Source organism: Podarcis gaigeae (assembly GCF_964106915.1).
Source record: "Podarcis gaigeae genome assembly, chromosome: 6".
NCBI lineage: Eukaryota > Metazoa > Chordata > Lepidosauria > Squamata > Lacertidae > Podarcis > Podarcis gaigeae.
Window position 1 is genome coordinate 60,450,850 of NC_139682.1, and position 20,808 is coordinate 60,471,657.

Genomic DNA, 20,808 nt, shown 5'->3' on the forward strand with positions numbered 1-20,808 from the left:
TATCTAGCCAGGGGTTGTTCTGGGCTTGTTCCTTCACAGCTGGCTATTGTTGTGAGAATAAGAGGACATTACTTCCATAAGTAAAACTATGAAGTCAGTAACTGAGCTCGCTCTTTCAGCAACTCGTTTAACAAGTGCTGATGTAGGCTTAGAGACACAGTGCATTCCCCTCTTATTTTAGCTCTTATGAAATGGACTTGACTTTAAACAACAGTTAAGACTTTCCAGGTGGCAACAAAGCTGACAAAAGTGAAATTGCCAACGGTAGTTGTGCTGAAATATTAAGAGACTTTTTATACTTCTCTTCATACCGGGAAAAGCAAAAATGCTTTATGGTTGGAAGAAGTGACAGAAAGAAGACAAGGGAAATGACAGCAATGACCACTGTTTATATTCCTCACGAACAGCAAGATGAAAATGCTACAAACATTTAGCTCTGAATTGGGGAGAGGGACAGTGATGTAAGTGTTCCTAGGGAACAATATTCTTATTCTGTTGAAGGAGGTGAGCCAAGACACTTAAGCTCCAGAGAACCTTTAACACAGGAAGCTATTTATCATAACAAGCTTGGTTGAGACTGCTCCCCATACTGAACCAATTAGAGTAGCTTATTTCGTCATACTTCATAACTTGCAATGATAGGTTTCCAAGCCTGGCACAGTGCAGTAATTGAATTTTGATCAAACACACATGGCCCATAACCCACTATGTGAAACTTTCAGAGCAGTTCGCAGCTTTTAAATATCCAGTCAACTTGTTGCCAAAAGTACAGGATGTACTTGATGCAAGGGAGGGAGAGAATGAATGAGCTGGAACTTGGTACATCTGTAAAACAACATTTTTTTGTTTGACTTCTCCTCTTGCTTTTAAAGAGCAGTCAGGAAAGGGATGCTGAATCTGAGGTCATTTCTTCCTGCCTTTACTTTTATGTTCACACATATGCTTTTCAGAGTTTTTATGCAGTTTGTATTAAGTCCATTGTGCAGTAATTCATGATGCATTCTCCATAATTTATGTCCATTGTTTATTCTTATTTAACAAAATAATTTAAAAGCAAAGTCACTGTCCTATTCTTGTCAGGGCTATGGTTATTGTCAAAACCATGGCCTGTGTATGATGAAGCTGTCTTCTGCTTTTTGGCATGGGCAGAGACAACGAGACAACTGATGACACAGATGCTTCCATCAAATCATGTCCTTTGAAGGCAGACCCCTTCCATTAGTTATTGTTCAGCTGAACTCTGGAAGAAATCAAAGTATTAAATGATTAATTCCTGTCACTGGGAAAGCATGAGTGGTTGTATAGCTTCCATGAATGAAAGACAATTTGTGAAGCTGCCTCTTGTCCCACAGGAACCCAGAGCACAATAGTAGCCTCTTGAGTCCCCTCTGCAACAGCACAGTCAAACACACATCCCCTTCAAAGCCTGAACAACAGCTGCCCCCCATTTGCAGCAAGAATGGAGCTTGGATTTTCTTCACTTTTGTTCTCCTTTCTGCTCCCTTTCATAGGACTAAAATTCTATAAGGCTGGTTATAGGATAGACATGAGCTGCATCTTCTCTTCCAACCATACCTTTTATCTATGTTCATTCCCAGGGCTTGTCATCGGGATACCACTGTAGGAAACAGCTGCTGCTGGAGACCCATGGGTGGCAGCTAGGTTAGTTGACTTCTGAGCCTCTTCCTCTTTGCTCTATGTCAGTCTATAGCTTAAAGCAGGGATAGCCACTGTGGTGTCTCCAGATATTGCTGGACTCTAGTGAGCATGACCAATGGCCAGGGATGATATAAGCTGTAGTCCGGTAACATCTGGAGAGTACATGCTGACAAACTCTGACTTAAAGTATAGCTAAGCACATTAAACCATTGCATACCCTAGAGATAAACACCAGTAGCAGCAAAATGCATATGTGAGCTAGTAGACAGCTATAAATCACCTACTTCTTGTCACCTGGTTGTGAACCACCAAGGAAATAGACACATTTCAATAGCAAACTTTTATACACTGGAAAACAATGCAAATGAATGGTATCCTTGGTACTATTTGTAATTGCAGGATACAAATACATTCTGATCGCTTGAAGTTGCAAACTTGCAGGCCTGCAAACTTACAATACTGTACAGAAGTTTAATATGGAAGTCATTTAATATGATCCTGAGAAATATCTGTCGGCTGTTTTCAACTGTATTGGGAAACCACATGGCACCAACTGAGCCAAAGAACTCACTGGCTTAGCACAAATGAGCAAAAGTGTGGGTTCCTGGTGAAATCAGTCACTGTGCTCCTCCCCAGTCATTTTGCACCTGCCATAAGATGTGGTCTGGCTTAGGGTGCCATCTGAACCTGGGCTCATGATTTAGCTCTCCCTGACAAACCATGAGCTGTAAAAACCATAGGACAAACCTTAGTTTCAGTTTGTGATTTGTCTAGAGACAGCTAAGTCATGAGCTTGAGTTTGAATGCTAAGCCAAACCACAGCTTAGCACAGCAGCAAATCAAGTAGGGAGGAGCAAAGTGGCCATGATCTCTTCCCTGGGAGCTGGCACATTTTTATTAAGCCATGCTTTGCCGTAACATGATATGTGAACCAGACTACCAGGTGGTACATGAGTCCCATGTGTGTTTTCAAGCCTTCCCCCTATTTCATATAAAATGTGCCTTTTCTCAGTGCAGAAGACAGACCTGTCAGGAACATAGGATGTCATTCTAGGAAACTAGAATTTTTATGGCTAGTTTGCTTCAGTTGTCTCATGCGCCTGTTTGGGGGTAAAGGTACCATGAGGATATGAAGGTTAGCAGTACCAGCATGCTCAGTTAAAGGATCTCAGGTGACTGGGCTGGAAAGGATACCTGCTTGAGATCTTTAACTGACAAACTTTCCTTCAGAGCTGCTGCCAGAGTAGACAATATTTGTGAAGATGAACCAATGCCAGTTCATCTATATGCCAGTTTCACGCATATAAACAGCTTTATTTGTGATTGCAGAAAAAATATATGGGGTTTGAAGGTCTGGAGGCAGCCAAGTCATGAGCCCTTTCAGGTGCCACACATATACATGTGTTGGAGTAAGAGCCGGGGTATTGGTATATTAATTATGAAACTAAATCAAATTCAGAGCACAGTCGTTTTCCATGCTATTTCTTAATTTTATTTTTGCTAGTGGGAAAACTTAAAAATGAACGTGATCCCAATTTGATTGCTGTGTTACTGAACAATTCAGTTGTAGATTTAAAGTACATGTTGCAAACTTCTTCAAAATGGGATTTATATAGTAATTATACTAATGGAAGACAATCTTTGAAATTGTCGAATAGTCTAGAAACTTGATGCATCAACACAGCAGTGGACAATACTATATAGGCTTCCCTTGTAGGCTAAACACAGACAGTATCAGTGCTGAGCTTATAACCTGACCTTTGCAATGCACTTGTTTCAATAGGAATAAGCTATTTGGTTATGGGGTTTGGCTCCACCTACAGGAAAGAGGAGGCAAAATGTGGGGTAACTAAACATTGATTTTGCCAAAAACTGCATCTTGCTGTCTTTTCAAGTGAGATCCACCAATATTGGCTTGGTTCACTGTGGAGAAGGTAATGAACAGCCTCCTCTGCCACTGTTAAGAAGAGAATCACATCGTTTCTACCTTCTGCAAACCACAACACAAATGAGAGTTTGGATTCTTTGCACTGCTGTGTGTTCTTCTTATCATAGGTGAGGGGAAGTTGCATGTGATGAGTGAATGCAGTTGTGAACACTAAAAAGAGATACTCTTGCATTAGTTACAAAATTCCCTAGAATTTGTAGGGGGTTGGTTACAAAAAGATCATGGAACTGTGCAGTTATTCTGGTTTTCTATTACATGACAGGAAACAAGCATTCAACTTCTCTGTGCCATGCATACTTCATTTTACAAGAGTAATAGTTATTAATCAATTAAAGAAAATTTAACATACCCAAATCAAGGCACTTACTGGCATGTTTAAGGGTATATTTGTGGTTTTCTGAATGTCTCATTAGAAATACTCAGTCTGGTAAGTCTTGCTCCATAATAATCTATGATGTAACTAGAGCCATCAGAAGGTCCAACAATCTAAAAGAGAAAGCATTACAATATATATATATATATATATGATTTTGAACAGTATATATGAAAAAGAATCTATTAAAACCATTACCCTAGCCCAGCAAGACATAAAACCTCTAATTAGAGCTAAAACTACTTATTAGAGCTTATTATTCCAAAACAAATATGACTGGAATTCTCTTTTAAATGTTTGTCGGGTGACTCATTTATATACTCTCCCTGCCCACAACCCATGAATGTTTACAGGCAGTCACCCATCCAGGCACTAACCAGACTGAGACCTGCTTAGTTTCAGTCAGGTGGTGGGCGCATGAATCTTTAGGTGCAGCTGGGACTTAGAAGCAAACAAAAGCCACAAGATTCCTACAGGAGAATATGCAGTAGCATGTATAAATTGTTATAACACTGCTGACATTTTCTGAAGTTTCAACAATAGGGTGGAAATCACACTACCTTTACATGTGAATACTGACACATATGTTTCCACAAACATCTGTGTTTAGGAAATTCAGAAACACTGTTTTGTGTTTAAAAGAACCAGCTCTTCAAGTGTCAAGCACAATCAAATGTTTTTACTAAGCAACAGTTTCAGCAACCATTTAAGGCTATTTAGGAAGTAAATACATAGTGCCAAAATAATCTGGAAACATTTCCTTTGGTAAACATCCTTCTCATCTTCAACTTTCTTTAAATTAATATAAAAGCTGACCTAACTAAAAATCTGATCTTTGCATTAAAATGTTTAATTGACAGGTGTTTACAATTCATCCCAGAAACCTCACAAATTCATTTATACCTATGATGGCAACATGCAGTTTCAAGCACACTGTTGTAATGGATTAAGTTCAGTATTATATAAGATAGGCTCATAATTACAGTTCTCCCTCCCATGCTGTGAAATTATGTTCTAGCAGTTTTAATGTCATATCAGTTTTACCTAAGTGCTAACATAGCTGAACAGAGAAGCTGAGAGGAGCCTGAATGGGTAGATTTAAATCAAGAAGTTTAATGTCTGTATTTCTATATTGTATAAAACTTCCGCAAACATGTATTTCTTCCTTTGTAATGGCAAACTGAGAAAAGTGTCAATACATGAAATTATTCTGCCAAAACTCCTCTTGAATCCATGAGTATTATATTTCTGGCGTACAATAATTTTAAACCTTGAAAGTTACCGGTATTTTTAATCATTAGCTGGCAGGTCCCAAACTCATCTATTCTAAGCCCCACTGCTAAAAAAAACAAACCCCACAAACCCTTCCTGTATTTTAAGCCAGAGAACTGAAATCACTGGCAGTTAACGTCCAAAAATTAACAACATACCTTCCAAGTGTCAAAAACAGAGTGGAAATGTCTATAACTATGCTTCATAGCAACTTAATTTTTTGGCCCTGAAGTTTAAGTTCTATCTGCCACCCCAGGATTCCTTACAGCTATACCTACCCTACTAGTATTACACCTCTATGTTTTATGATATTGTGGTTCAAGAAGAGGTGTGGAATTTGAGGGTAGAGCAAAACCCTTCAAATGAATGGAAGTTGTTTCTATTTTAGCTGTAAGCCACATTGAGTCCCTGTCAGGAAAAAAGGCAAAGTATATATATTAAAATAATAATATTATTATACGTTGTTTGTCTTTAAAATTTTAACAACATGGGTGGACCTGGTTGGTTTTTGAACTTATTTTCTGGGTTCTGGGGGGCTGTACAGGAACAGATCATATGAATGAAAGTTTGGTTCCAGGAAGCCATGATGATGATGATGATGATGATGATGATGATTTAGAAGATTTTTATTAAATTTTTCAAAATTTATATAAAGACAAAACAAAGCAATAATAAAAAACAGACAAAAATAAAGAACAAGTATAGTTTCAATCCCTTTTTTTCTTTTAACTTACTTTCCCGACTTCCTCATACCTCCCCACTCTGTATTCCAATTTCTATCTTGTTAGTTCAGCAAATCCTTTCCCTTAGTTTTCGTTTAATTTGATTATTATTATGCCTAGGTCAAATATTTTAAGGAGAAAGCATAATTGGATACAGGGATAATTCTTCCTACAATTCTAACTTTGAGATAAACACAGTGATGGGCCCTATATCTTCCTCTGAAGACATGTGTCTGGATGGTTGACAGCTCACTGATAGCAGCACCAACAGGACTACAGATGAGCAAATTATGGTTCTCCCAATTCTAATTAAAAACAAGGAAACAGAGAGGATTTATCACTGTGATCCATTCAAACCTGTGCTGGAACAATACAGATTTTTTTGTTTAATTGGGACTGGAATAAAATATTACTTTCATCTATTTCTGTTTTGGGGTAGCTTTTGATTGTACAAGTTTCCTGTTCAGAGTTTAAGAGTTACCTATTTCTCTGTTAATTAAACCAGGAAGCAACTGTTCAAGGAAAAGTGCCCCAGTTACAAACTATGGCATGAAAGGGGAGTGTAAGATATGAACTGGGTACTCAAGTTTGTGGTGAGTGATGTCTTCACCCGTTTTCCACTAATTGCCCGGGTGTGTGCCTTTGTACTATATACTTGTTACATTACAAGATTATTTTTATGTTAACGAATATTTTCTTCCCTGTTTAGAGATAGAAGCCTTTGTTTGGGGCAATTAGTTTGAGAAAGGAGAGTACAATCTTAGCTAGGAACCAGGTGGTTTCAAGGATCTTCTTCCAGGCTTGGGCAGAATTGATAACATAGTTCTGATAAGGAAAGCTGAAAGACTCAGAGCTGAAAGTAAAGGAAGAGGCACAAATTTTAAATATTGGGTCAAGGCCTAAAGTAATTAAAGAGTAATTTTAATGAGCAAAGTATTTGGATTGTGTCAGATGATTTGAAATGAGAGGGGCTCTATATTAGTGAAACTCATACAGAAGTGGACTTTACCAAGGAGGGGGCTTCTTTCTCTCTCCTGATATTTTCATACATTTAACTTAATTGGCATCCCCCTCCTCAACAGCACATTCCCTGAAGGCATGCTAGCTTGGTGGTGTGGGGAGATGGAGAGTAGGTTGTCTGTTTGCTAAGACGAGGAAACGTGCTTCAAGGAGTAGCTTCATAGTTTTTCTAGGGTTTTTCCTTTTACATTCTATTTTTTATTTCCCCTAAACCTTATGAATTATTTTAGCTAAATATTTCCAACAGAAACCAGTAGCCCTTACCATAGCAATTCTTGTAGATATAAACCTTTGCTTAATATTTTCCAAATTTAAAGTCATTTATTTACTCATTATTCCGTAAAGCCCTTAATTCTATCTCGATATTTGGGAAACACATATCTATGTATCATACATTTAATTTACTTGCTTTAAAATCTTAAGTAACTTTTTGTATATTGTTTCAGAATACCTTTATAATAAAGTGAAACTTTCCTACTGTTTTTGAGTTAGCTAGACTGCAGGGAGGGTATTAGGGTAACTGCTTTCTTATATTTCATTTTTCATTTATAATTTCTTGTTTTATCTCACATAGTTAATACAAACACTTCCTATTTCTTCTCTTCAGCATTTGTAGTAGCCCCATTATTACATCTATTGTAGTATGATCACTTTTATGTAACTTTCTGTTTATTCATCTCATGCTTTCGCTATTTTAAATGGATATTTACAATTTCTCACAATGTGCCAGTTATTTAGTCTTAATACATTTTAAAATTTACTTTCTTTTTGTGTGGTTCTGGCTCTTCAGTCACATAGAAATATGCTCGGTGGAGCATATTAATACAGATTGAATATAGAACCTGTTACTCATACTTGCTATTACATGTCGACCAAGAGAGCATGATGTCAAGAAATAGTGAACATCAGTCAGATAGGTAAAGGTTAAGTCAACATTTTTAGCCGGCTGTTCAAGCTGAAATACATGGAGGCTAAATCAGCTCATATGATTTGGCAGTGCTTGGTTTAGATCACATAGCAAAACATGCATTTTGAGACTAGCAGATACTGTGGCTTTATCTTTGTGGTTCTCAACTATATACAGACAACTCCCCATTTATGCAGGGGTTGCAGTCCAAGGCACTGTGCGTGTTGGCGGGATGCAAGTAAGTCCGCCCTATCCCCTTCCAGAGCTGAAAATGGTGTGCGCATCAGCAGTCGTGCATGGCTTGAATGTGTGCAAATGGGGAGTTGCCTGTATGTAACATAGGTTATAAGTATAAATTAGGTGGCATGGGTCTATAAGCTGACTAATACTACAACAATGGAAAGCAAAATCCTCCCAATTATGGAAGACCGGCCTCAGAACAAAACAATCTGAATATGTAGTCTTTAATAAATAAAAGAAATCTGAAATCTAGGAACCTCTCTCACACACTTTTCTGGACTGCCAGGCTTCATATATTTTATTAGTGTTTTCCCCTCCTCTCCACCCACCTCCCACATGATTTCACTTTTCCCAGCAGTGACTAAGGTATGGAAAAAATGTGTCCCAGGGGCCTCTTTCAGAAATGATACAAATATTTCATTGTTATATAACTCCTACTATTCAAAAATAAATTAAATGTTAATAAACTAGAGCTGATGGAATAAAAAAAATTGTAAAACACATTCTTTAAAAAATAGATCAGCCCTATAGCAAACTGCTTTTGAAACTGAGGAAAGTTTTAAAAGCAGTTATTGACATGGCATGGGAATCAGCTGTTCAAATGGGGGGAAAGAAGAATTCTGCTGGGCTAGTACAAGTCCCTTGCGGAAATCTAAGTAGCTTTTTGGATCCTAGCCAATGTCTTTTATTCTGATGTTGCAAGCTTACCTGCATTGAAATCAGAATGAAGTCTATTAAACTACCGATTCCACAAAATCCTACTGTGCAGAACTTTAATAAACCTGTGAATTAAGTGACAATCATACATTGAAGAGCATAAAAAGGTTTAGAGTGTTAGTTTTTAGACAACGATATATTTTCCTTCATAAAACATCTTTCAGTTCCTTAGAAGCCCTTGAGTATTATCCTGAAGAAGAATATGTGTAGCCAAGTAGTCATTTTTCAGTGCTTAGTTTACACACACACCCCTAAATAGAATTTTTGTAGGGAAGAGAACGGGCTTTGACTGGTACACTACAATTAGCAAAATACTGTGGGTAACTTGGAATGGCCACAAACACACACAGGGTGATATCCAACTAAGTAAAGAGTTAGACCCATTGAAATCAATAGACTTAAGTGACTTAAATTCATTTATGTTAATTGGTCTACTCTAAGTATGACAGCAGATATTACCCCGAGGCTGTAAATTTAGACAGCTACGTGTAAATGACTTCAGTACAGAAAGTATAAGGGGGCAAGAAAACCCTCTAAATTGATTGGTAGGGACTTGCTCAATGATATGATGGAAGATGGCCGTTGAGAATTTTATATTTATTTAATGCTAGGAATTCGTTTGATGCTGTGGCCAGGTCCCTGTCCAAACAGCTTCCAATTCAAGACAAAAGTGATAAAAAAGAACAGTGTTAATATAGTAGCAATGTTGTAGCAATTTAGGAAAGATTTGGAACAAACTACATTTGCTTACATGGGAGAGCAGAATATTTGTAAGCGTTGTAATAATACACTGGAGTCACAGAACTGTCTATTTGTCTAACATGAAGAAGAATGACAAACTTAATGGGTTGCTATTCCATTGGGAAAAACCAAAATGACACTCTATAATCTGAATGGGTTTCATTCCAAATGGGTACATGAGGATTGCTACACTTATAAAAATATGGGCAAATAAATAATTAAAACATCTTTAGCCAAGCATATAAAAGCACAGGCACCACTCCTGCCAATAGTGTCTCAAAACAGCAAGGCCAGCTACTACCAAAATATTTACTGGCAACAGGGAAAAAATGCAAAAATAACAGAAAAGCAACATATGCCAATTCTTTAAAAGATACTTGTCTTCTACCTCTATAGCATTTTCTGCTGAGGCAACAGTCAGGGAAGTCTTCCTGTAGAGCTGCTTACATTTTAGGAACCTGACAGGCGCCTTATATGCCCAAGTACTGATGTCTGGCAGTACATTTCATGCCAAGACGGAAAAGCTTTTCTAATGTGGAGTCATTTTGTGAAGACAAAAACCATGATAAAATGGCTCTAAGAGATTTTTTTATGATTCCACACAAGTTAATATCTTTGAAATGTCTACTAACCTATTTTCTAAGCCTATGATATTCACATGTGAATGAATTCTCTTTTTAAAAAAAAGTTTCTTGGACTGGTAGATATTTTCCCAGACCCTTCTCAGTTTTGTTGTGTATGTTTGAGAGGGTGCTGCCAATCGTTTTGATTGCTGGTATCAATTGGGACAACACTGATTTATCCTGACTTCATCTCAAGCCATGAAGAATCCTAGAAGGAACAAACACACACACACTTGCTCCATCAACTCCTTTTAACTCCTTGACCTTAGTGAAGCATGTGAGTGGGTGTTGTCAATCACATTGGCTGTTTTTGTTGTCTTTTACCCTGGTTCTTTTCAAAAGTCCTATTTATTTGGATAAATGAGTATACAAGCATAGCCTCAACACACTAAACTCAGTGGCATTTACTCCTCAGCAAGCATGCATAGTATCAGGCAGATTGCTATACTAAAACCATGATTATTTTTTTACCAAGTTATGAATGTTTTCAGACAAAGCCTAAGCCAAATGACTTCTACCAGATCACATTGAGGATCAAATACCACCTCATATTTCTTAGTAACTACAGTATTAAGGCTGTGGAATACTCTAATTTTACAGGGTATACAGCCAAGAAGAGTATCAAAATGACAAAAGTAGTTTAAATTTGGGAGCAGGGAAGAAAGGAGACAAGAAAGAGGATATTTAAAGCGATGTGATTAATGTTGATATCTATGAGGATTATAGACAAGATTGAGGGGCATATTATGTGAGTAAGTTTTCAGTGTGGTCAAGGGCAGGACAGACTAGGGGGCTAATGCCTGACTGATAATTCACTTAAGAAAGGCTGCTAGGGCAAGAGGAAAAAGCCCAAGCATTTATTAACTTCTCTTTTTGCTCTTTGTTACACAGATGCCTAGGAAGCAGGCATGGCTTGTAAACATGGAATTTAATGGAGAAGCTTCACAATGTGATCTGAAATGGCAGGCTTGTGAAAAATATTTACTTTTAAAATACGGTGGTTGATTTGACTAGCCTACCAACTGAGTTTTAATGCTTATTCATCACATACATGGCATAAATTTAGGTCACAAATTGTACTCATTACTTCACATTCTAGCTGTGATCAAAAATACACATACATCATAATCTTCAGTGTAATCATCTTTTTTTACAGTATGAATGGCACCTGCTCTTAATACTGCCTTGATGCATAGTGAGCCATAGCGGTGGCGTAATACTAAGAAGATAAATCACTCACCTAATGCAGGATATCCTAGATAAAACCTATCTGCTCCCAGCCATCCAAGAAATAAAGACAGAGCCACTGCTACTTTGTAGGAGTAACCATTTCTAGAAACAGGAGAGAAATGTGGATGAAAACAATTTGTTAAATCAAACCACCTTGCCCCAGTGAGCAATCTGGCCGCTGAATTCTAAACCAGCTGAAGTTTCCGAGCTGTCCTCAGAGCAGCCCAATATAAAATGTTGCAGTAATCTAACCTATATGTCATCAGAGCATAGACAACAGAAGTTAGGCTACTTCTACCAAGATAAGGGTGAATTTGGGCCAGCAGCCAAAGCTGATGGAAGGCACTCCATGCCACTGAGGCCACCTGAGCCTCAAGGAACAGCAGCTGTTCTACCTGCTCCTTCAGAGAGAGTGTAACCCCATCAAGAGCAGGCAACCTCTCATACATCCAGTCTAAGGAGTCACCCACTTAGCAGTGTCTAAGTCTCTGGATTGAGCTCCAGTTTCTTGGCTCTCATCCAGTCCATTAACAAGGCAAGACCTTAGTCCAGCACATCCACTGCCACACCTGCAAATGTAAAGGAGAAGTAGAGCTGTGGGTTCTTAGCATATTGCTCACAACATACTCCAAACCTCTGGATGACCCCCCTCAGTAGTTTCATGTATACATTAAAACAGCATGGGGGATTAAAATCAAACCCTAAGGACCGCAAAATGAAGCATCCACAGAGCCAAACAATGCTCCCCAAGCATCACCCTCTGAGAACAACCATCCAAGTAGGACTGGAACCACCACAAAGCAGTGCCACCCACCCACAACGTATACAGCCACTCCAGAAGGATACCATGGTTGGTTGTATTGAAAGTCGCTGAGAAGTAAAGGAGAACAGGAACATATTTTCCCTGTCTCTCTCCTGACAGAGGGAATCATACAAGGCGACCCAAGCAGTTTCTGTGCCAAAACTGGACCTGAACCTTTTAGATGGGAAGCAGTTTTACTACAATTTCTTAAAACTGATGTGTTACTCCTCTACACTCTCCTGTCATAGAGCTGAGAAGGAAGAGGGCTAAATTACACTTCAGACTAAGGAGGTGGCTGAAGTATATGAACAATTTTATAATTAATTTAGCCAAGCTTTACAACAAGTGGTGGCATTATATATTGTACAAAAATATTCACTTACACGTTTCGACACTCTATAGGCTTGTAAAATCCAATTTCCTTTCCAGTAAATTGGGTTTCATTCCCAAATAAATTCTTGCAAGTAATATTTGGTGCTGGAAGACAGGCGACTGCGGGCAAAAAAAAAAGCATTCTGCACTAAAATCCAGGGAAAGGCCTCAAATACAGAACAAGTGAAATAAATATATGCATGTTTTTTTCAAGACAGCTAATACTACACATAGAAGAATGCAACTGTACTACAGATTTAATATAAAATATTTTCTGGAAAAAGTGGAAATATACAAGTTAAGTTTTCTGAATTAACATTATAAAGTAATGACTAGCATGATAAAATAGTTGAACAAATTTCTTTGCACCTATGACACTAAACTGTGAGGAAACCAAGCTCAACACTAGAAATACTAATTGCCCGAAGGAAGAAAAGAACTCTGTAAGCCTAGAATTACAAGACCTGAAGAAGACGCTAATGAGTATAAAGACTGAGATTTCTACCCAAAATATAAGGACAGTAGAGCCTAGAGCACAATATTTAAAGACGTCCAACAGCTCTTTATCCCATCGAAAGACATCAGTGCAACTCCCTGTTACCTTTTCAAACGACACCAAATTAGATGAGGAATTTGGCGCCTCCGACATTTCTATGGCAACAACACATAAAGAACTCTATGTTGCTGACAATCTGGAGATATCCAGCACCAAATCTACATCTGGACCTTTGCCTAATGTTCCAAAAACTTACCAGAATGATCAGCCTTCTCTACTGTACTCCTGGCGAGACCGGATGGACAGATCTTCCGAATTCGAATCTGGCTCTTTGTTGGCCAGTGATCCACATTTTATAACACATACCTCATTAATACTTCCACAGCCACAGATAGAACCAACAATCCTCCAATTAACCCAGGAGGGAGAGGGGGATTGACAGTTAATGAAACACCATGGGACTGTCCCCCCCGCTTGGGGTGCGGTTGGTTGGGTTTTATCTTCTAGGGATACTTACCCTATCAGACCTCCACCTCTTTCCCATACCACTTTGACCCATGAGTCCTGGCCCAAGGATGACTTGTTATTGAGGGGATGTTACCCATCTATTGGGGAGGCTAGTATGGGATCTGGGATTTCCACAATTGAAGGGCTAGGGAGGAATGGCGGTGGGGCTAGATATCTCTATCGGCGAAGGGTTTCGAGATGCAGTGATCCTCGAACCCCTTCCAATCTACGCCCCATCCCAAGGGATGAGGGTAGGGAGAGCAAGGATTACACACCTCCGTCATTGGTGCTGTGCAATGCCAGGTCCATAGGCAACAAAACCGCCACCATGCGTGACTTTTTTGTCTCGCAGGGGATTGACCTGGCTTGCGTGACGGAGACCTGGGTACAGGAAGGCGAAGTAGTCTCCCTACATGAGATAACACCCCCAGGTTTCTCTGTCCTCCATCAATCGCGGACTGTGGGTTGGGGGGGAGGAGTAGCGTTTTTATTCCGGGAGGATTGCTCTTTCAGAGCTCTGCCATCACCGGCGATCTCCGGCATTGAATGTGTTGGTCTCGTGTGGGGCACCAAGGAGAGCTTGGCTGTCTGGCTGGTGTACCGACCACCCAGCACACCTGCAGCCACCCTGTCAGACCTGCTGGAGGTGGTGGCGGGCTGGGCCTTGGAGTTCCCAAACCTACTGGTTTTGGGAGACTTCAACGTCCATGCCGATGCCGCTCCCTCCTCACAGGCTCTGGACCTAGTGACTTCCATGGCAGCACTAGGGCTCTCCCAGGTTGTTTTGGGCCCCACTCATCAAGCAGGCCACACGTTGGATCTGATCTTTGGGGCTGGCATAGATGTGATCATGCTCCCTGCTGTGGAAGTGCCATGGTCTGATCACTACGCTCTGAAAGCCAAGATAGACTTCCCGCTCCTTCCCAGCTCGGGTGGCGAACTCATTTGGGCTAGTCCGCGAAAACTGATGGATCCTGATAGATTCCGACAAGCCTTGCGGAACCCTGCTCCTCCTGGCGACTCATTAGATGACCTTGTTGAGGACTGGAATAACCGGCTCTTGGCAGCCATTGATGAGATCACGCCTAAGCGCCCTCTGCGACCCCGTCGAAACCGGGCCCCTTGGTTTACTGAGGAGCTCCGGAAAATGAAGCGGGATCTCAGACGGCTAGAGCGAGTATGGCGACGAGATGGCTATGAAAGCTGCTAAGAAATCTTACTTTGCAGCTTCCATTGTATCCGCTAGCTCTCACCCGGCACAACTTTTTAAAATAATTAGGTCAATAACGTCCTTAGGAGGACAACCAAATTTAAGCACAAATTTGACCCACAGCTGTGAGGCATTCGCGAGTTTTTTTGCGGAGAAAGTCCTGTTGCTCTGCCGTGCCCTCCCTGCCAGTGACTGAACTGGAGGCCCCTCGACTGACTTCAGGTGCAGTGTTGGACCATTTCGATCGGATACTCCCTACTGATGTGGATAGATTCCTCCAAGTTGGTAGGCTCACCACCTGCCTCCTTGATCCGTGCCCGTCTTGGCTGATTAGGGAGTGTCCAGATGTTGTGCGGACCCCCCTGGTTGAAATTATCAATTTGTCCCTTGACACGGGGACATTCCCAGGGGAATTGAAGGAAGCAGTGGTGTGTCCACTCTTAAAAAAAACTTCATTAGATCCCTTAGACCTATCCAATTACCGCCCAGTTTTAAATCTTCCATACCTGGGTAAGGTAATTGAGAGAGCGGTTGCTGAACAGCTTGGTAGGTTTCTGGAGGAAACATCGGCATAAGATCCATTTCAGTCCGGTTTCCGTCCTGGTTTTGGGACGGAGACGGCTCTGGTTGCCCTAACAGATGATCTCCGTAGACAACTGGATCGAGGCGGGTCAGGACTGCTGATCCTTTTAGATTTGTCAGCAGCCTTTGACATGGTCGATCATGATCTTCTGGACCACCGCCTTGCAGACGTAGGGATACAGGGCATAGCCCGTAACTGGTTGTGCTCGTTTATCTCTGGTCGGGGACAGAGGGTGGCATTAGGGAGGGAAATGTCGCCGCGCCACTCCTTGGTGTGTGGAGTGCCGCAGGGCGCAATTCTCTCCCCGATGCTTTTTAACATCTTTATTGCCCAGATTATCCGGAGCTTTGGGCTGGGCTGTCACCAATATGCTGATGACACTCAGCTCTATCTGCTGATGGATGGCCACACTGACTCGGCCCTGAACACACTGACCAGATGCTTGGAAGCTGTGGCTGGATGGTTTCGTGGGAGCCGATTGAAACTAAATCCTTCGAAGACAGAGGTCCTATGGCTAGGTCGGGATGGCATGGGGATGAGAGACCAACTCCCTTCTCTTGCGGGGGCCCAATTAGAGCCATCGCCTTCCGTTAAGAGTTTGGGTGTAATCCTTGATGCCTCCCTTTCCATGGAGGCGCAAGTTACAGCAACAGCCAAGGCGACATTTTTCCACCTTTGCCGCATCAAGCAGTTGGTCCCTTACCTTTCCCGCCCCGACCTGGCCACAGTGATCCATGCGACGGTCATCTCCAGGCTTGACTACTGTAATTCGCTCTATGCGGGGCTGCCCTTGAAGCTGTCCCAGAAACTCCAGCGGGTACAGAATGCTGCAGCGAGGCTCCTCACGGGGTCTCTGCCATGGGAGCATATTCACCCAGTGCTTTTCAAGCTGCACTGGCTCCCGGTGGAGTACAGGGTCAGATTTAAGGTGCTGCTTTTGACCTTTAAAGCCCTTCACGGCCTAGGACCCTCGTACCTACGGGACCGCCTCTCCTGGTATGCCCCACGGAGAGTCTCAAGGTCCATAAATAATAACACCCTAGTGGTCCCAGGCCCTAAAGAAGTTAGATTGGCTTCAACCAGAGCCAGGGCCTTTTCAACTCTGGCTCCGGCCTGGTGGAACGCTCTGCCTCATGAGACCAGGGCCCTGCAGGATCTGATTTCTTTCTGCAGGGCCTGTAAGACAGAGTTGTTCCGCCTGGCCTTTGGCTTGGAGCCAATTTGATTCCCTCCCTCTCTCTCTCTTTTTTTCTCTCTTTCTTTCTTTTCCTTCTCCTCCTGCGATGAGGCTACATTTTAATATTTTAATGTTCCATTATTTTAATGTTGTATTTTATTTTTGTTTTTAAGTTGTAATCATTCATCTTGTTTTTATTATTGCTTGTAAGCCGCTCTGAGCCCGGCCTTGGCTGGGGAGGGCGGGGTATAAATAAAAAAATATTATTATTATTATTATTAAACTGTGCTAAACAAAACATATATGACAAGACCGTGAAGTACAAATTAACATAGACTATCAAGGTGCATAGAAGGTTGTGGACCAAACATGTTCACATACCACTGTATATAAATATACCAATTATGCATTCAATTATAAATTGTGCCATACACAGTGTTACTGATCACCACTATACATGATCAGTATGGGGTGCGGGAACTAGTGTTTATCATGAACAGCATTTAGTCAAATAATATGCACCAGTGGCTAGACTAAAAGCATTCTATTGCCATACTCCTTACCATATGCAGTGTGATTTGTACAGTTCAAAGGTTCTTGTGTTTCATTGTCTATTTTAGGATCTTCACAAATATATGTTTGAATAATTAAGGAAAACAAATATAAACTGAACTCCCAAATTAAGTGTTCAACAATAACAACACAGTAAATTACGATAAATTGTTTTTATCTGCCTAAGATTTTACAGGCAGAAGTGGCCTGTTTTCCTTCTTATTACTAATATTTTGGGTATATAAACATATAAACTTTGTATTTGAAAAATGAAGTGCTTAACTAGGCTTTACAAGAGACACAGTTTCCTGGTATTTATCTATCTCTTCCTAATAATGTGAGACAAACAAAATGGAAGAGATCAGACAATCATATAATGGTTTAAATAAGCCAAACTCTGAGGAAGATTTTGCTTGTACCCAGAGAGCCCTTTGTATGAACTATAATTAAACCTATTCAGTATAGTTTCCCATTTTATCCAATTCAGGAAATGGCAGTTAGCAGTTTCATAACAAATTAAGATACTATTAAACTATGGTTTAAAAATATGTTATTTAAAACATAGTTTAATATCCTGGCTTCCTTGCTCTGCTAAAACAATTAAATGTACTTTTATCCACAACAAAATATGACCCAGGAGCCTCAGATAGGTGGCCCATTTGTTTAGAACAGGTGTGGGGAACCTGTGGATCTCTAGATGTTGCTAGACTATCCTTGACCACTGGCTGTGCTGGCTGAGGCTAACAGGAGTTGGAGTCCAACAACATCTGAAGAGCCAAACTCTCCATTCTTGAACTAGACTTTTTCTGCTTAATTTTATTAGCATTCCTTTAATCCAACACATCACAGACTCAAATAAAGTGATTGTACTACATGTTACCCCAAAACCATTTCAAAGACATCTTAGCACAGCGGCAGACAAAAGAGGGGTCACTACTCTTAACCCTTCCCCTACTTAGGGGTCCTATACCTTTTACTTAGGTTAAATATTTTTTCTACACCTGATCACTGCCTGATGTCAGAAGGTTTAAACATATATTTCCTTCCATATCTTGCCACTTTGTGGCTGCCACCTTTTTGTGTATTGCAGAGCTACTGTACCCCTTAAGACTACAAAAGATTCAACAGGTGTAGCTTCTGCCCAGCATGCAGCTGAAGTGGTGCGAAGGCCTCACCGGGTGTTTTTTAATACGCAGGAGCTCTGCCGAGAAAAGGGGCAGCCCCACGGCCCTCCCCAACCCATTGCAAGGCCCATCACCATGGCAACCAGGCGCTGCCTCCGCGCAGCTTCAGGATATTGGCCGACTCTCAGGTCTTCGCACTTCAGAGAAGGGTCGGCGCCCGCCGCGCCCTGCGCCGCGAGACAAGCCAAGCACAAGGTTCCCAAGGACCAGAGCGCGATCACGCCGCCTTTTTTCCTCTTGTTCCCTGACAGCGGCATCTCCTGCCAGGCGGCCATGTTGGAAAACGAGCCCCCTGGTCAGCTGACGTTTTCGCCCTATCTAGTAGCGTCGACGCCTCTCCCAAAGGGCCCCGGGCCTCGAAATGGGGCGGAAGAAGCAGCGCTGTTCTTTCAGGGACGCCTTCATTTTCCCATAGCAAAGATGGCTCCCGTTCCTTATAATTTCCAATGCGGTTGAAGGCAGAAAGCGCCCGCTCTCCTCCCCGGTAAACAGACAGGCGGCGAAATGGGAAGTCGGGTGCCTTTTGAAAAGATGGATGCTTTCCTAACAAAGCTGCGAGAGGAAGCTCGGCTGCCCTTACTTAAGATGGATCCTTTTGAAGCGCGGAAACTTGACTGAAGTGTTCAGCCCCTTCCCAATCTCAAAACGAAAGCGCGTGCGGTGGTCAGAGGTTGATAGGATCATAAAATAAACGCGAATGTAGAGTATGAACAAAGGATAAAGCCAAGCTCACAAATTAATGAATGTGTCGTGTTATTTATTCAACTTATATCCCACCCTTCCTCCCGAACAGGGTTTCCCAAACTTGGGTCTCAAGCTGTTTTTTGGACTATAACTCCCATCATCCCTAGTCGCTGGTCCTGCTAGCTAGGGATGATGGGAGCTGTAGTCCCAAAACAGCTGGAGACCCAGTTTAGGAAACCCTGCTCCCGAAGAAGCTATCAAGAAGTTGATAGATTCCTCTCGCTTCCATCCACAGTCGCAACCTCTGCATATAATAAAAAAAAAAAGCTAACGGGGTTCCGGGGTCATTTACCGAAATTAAGCAGTTTCACATGCACACGCAAAACGAATATTTGTATATCATAATAAGAAAAAGCTTCAACTGCTGAAAAATTCTGTTAGGTATTTCTTAGGTCCAAAGGGGTGAAGAAGTTCACTGGCAACAGGGATCGGTAAGCATGCATTTAAATGTTTTAAGCTAATTTTATAGAATAATAGAGAAGAGTATTGTGTAACTAAGGCTGCAGTCCTAAACCATGTCTATTCAGAAGTAAGCCTTACTGAATTCAATGGGGCTTTCTCAAAGGTAAGTAAATTTAGGATTGCAACCCCACTTCCCTACTCCTGGATTCACTGCCACTGGAGGCACAGGTGCCATGGTCCCTTTTAGACCGAGATAACTTGCCACCGTACTCCATGCTCTACCAGATTGGATTGTGTCCATGTGCTCTACCTGGGGCTGCCCTGGTGAAGGGCAGGTAATTAATAACAGCAAAACAATACTTAGCTAAGAAGATTCTTATAACTAACGTGAACTATCCTGGAGTTGAGAATGCATCTCTGATACACTTGGCTGTCTGCAACTTCATTATTTCCTGTCCGTTTAGGAAAAGTTTAGAAACTATTTATCCCGAGTTCTAATAATAAGTAAAAGCCAAATATGACTTGTGTTTGTTTTTTCAACTTAAAAAACCCATAAACTGACTCATGATTTCTTCATGCTTGGGGTTGAGCATATTGCTGGTTTCATAAACAGCTACTGCTAAATCAGCTGGATTCTCTTTCGCCACTGCCGCGTATTCACACGTGTCGGGAATTAATGACGCGCTGGTGCCTCTCGCTTATCCCCCCTTCATCTTGCTTCTCTTTCACGCCCCCCTCAACCCCTGGATTATTTCCTTCTATGTCTCCCCCCACTTCTTTATGTGCCTTCCCCAGTCCCTTCACCGCGGCCCTTGGGCTTGTTGGTTCACACCGCGTGGAAATCAAGCGGGGCAAAACCTCGCCGCCTGCTGCCTGCCGCTCTTTCTGCCTTCCTTCCCCTCCTGATCCGGACTCTCCCGGCGTTGGTTTCCTTGCCTAAGGCACGGCTCCCCCTTGCTGCCAGCTTCCTGTGTTGCAGGTGAGGGCGGCTCGAATCCAGGCTCTCGCTTCCGCCCAGGTAAGAGCGAGTGGAAGATCCGAAAGAGGCAGCCGTGGCAGATCTCTCCTCCCCACTCAGAGACCAGGTAAGAGGGGGTCCAGGAACAGGCGACCCTCTCCTCGCCCCCTGACATTTACGGGAAAGAGAAGCAGTGCGCAGCCGCTGGAAAAGCAACCGGCGGGGCATTTACAGGACGCCCTCCACTTACTTCCTGGATGTTTTTAAGTTTCGTCGAAAACACTTGTCGCACTTCGGGCTGGGCTGCTTTGCAGAGCCCTGAGCTGGGATTTAAATCTCTGTGGAGTTTGCTCACACTTCGTGCTTTTC

At 41.7% G+C, this 20,808-nt stretch overlaps 2 protein-coding genes across 28 annotated transcripts in view; one reads left to right on the forward strand and one right to left on the reverse strand.

Moving 5' to 3' along the window:
* Positions 1 to 369: 369 nt before the first annotated feature.
* TM2D1 (TM2 domain containing 1) lies at positions 370 to 18,995 on the reverse strand. 2 transcript variants are annotated; one of them, XM_083745806.1, is made up of 7 exons: positions 18,450 to 18,995; positions 17,163 to 17,236; positions 12,638 to 12,746; positions 11,463 to 11,554; positions 8,850 to 8,923; positions 3,975 to 4,093; positions 370 to 1,240 (listed from the first exon to the last, which is right to left on the reverse strand). In XM_083745806.1, the coding sequence occupies exons 1-6, from the start codon at positions 18,608 to 18,610 to the stop codon at positions 3,983 to 3,985; spliced, it is 621 nt and encodes a 206-aa protein (XP_083601932.1). In that variant the 5' UTR covers positions 18,611 to 18,995; the 3' UTR covers positions 370 to 1,240; positions 3,975 to 3,982. The 2 variants fall into 2 exon arrangements, with proteins under 2 accessions (XP_083601932.1, XP_083601931.1); XM_083745805.1 differs by having other exon boundaries at positions 17,163 to 17,232; positions 18,446 to 18,994.
* A 234-nt stretch (positions 18,996 to 19,229) lies between these two features.
* PATJ (PATJ crumbs cell polarity complex component) overlaps positions 19,230 to 20,808 on the forward strand; it is a 153,737-nt gene continuing 152,158 nt past the window's right edge. For 12 of the 26 annotated variants that reach the window (XM_083742827.1, XM_083742818.1, XM_083742839.1 and 9 more), the window contains exon 1: positions 19,617 to 20,566. The gene's annotated coding sequence lies outside the window, so the exon portion shown is untranslated. Of the gene's footprint in view, positions 20,567 to 20,808 lie in introns of all 26 variants that reach the window. The other 14 variants (XM_083742828.1, XM_083742832.1, XM_083742826.1 and 11 more) reach the window with 6 other exon arrangements.

Coding starts and splice junctions, on each gene's coding strand:
- TM2D1 (XM_083745806.1), bottom strand. CDS start 18,610: ATGGCCGCCTGGCAGGAGATGCCGCTGTCAGGGAACAAGAGGAAAAAA. Junction 8,924..11,462: donor TCTAGGATATCCTGCATTAG/GTGAGTGATTTA, acceptor CTTAATTCACAG/GTTTATTAAAGTTCTGCACA. Junction 4,094..8,849: donor TCATTCTGATTTCAATGCAG/GTAAGCTTGCAA, acceptor TTTCTCTTTTAG/ATTGTTGGACCTTCTGATGG.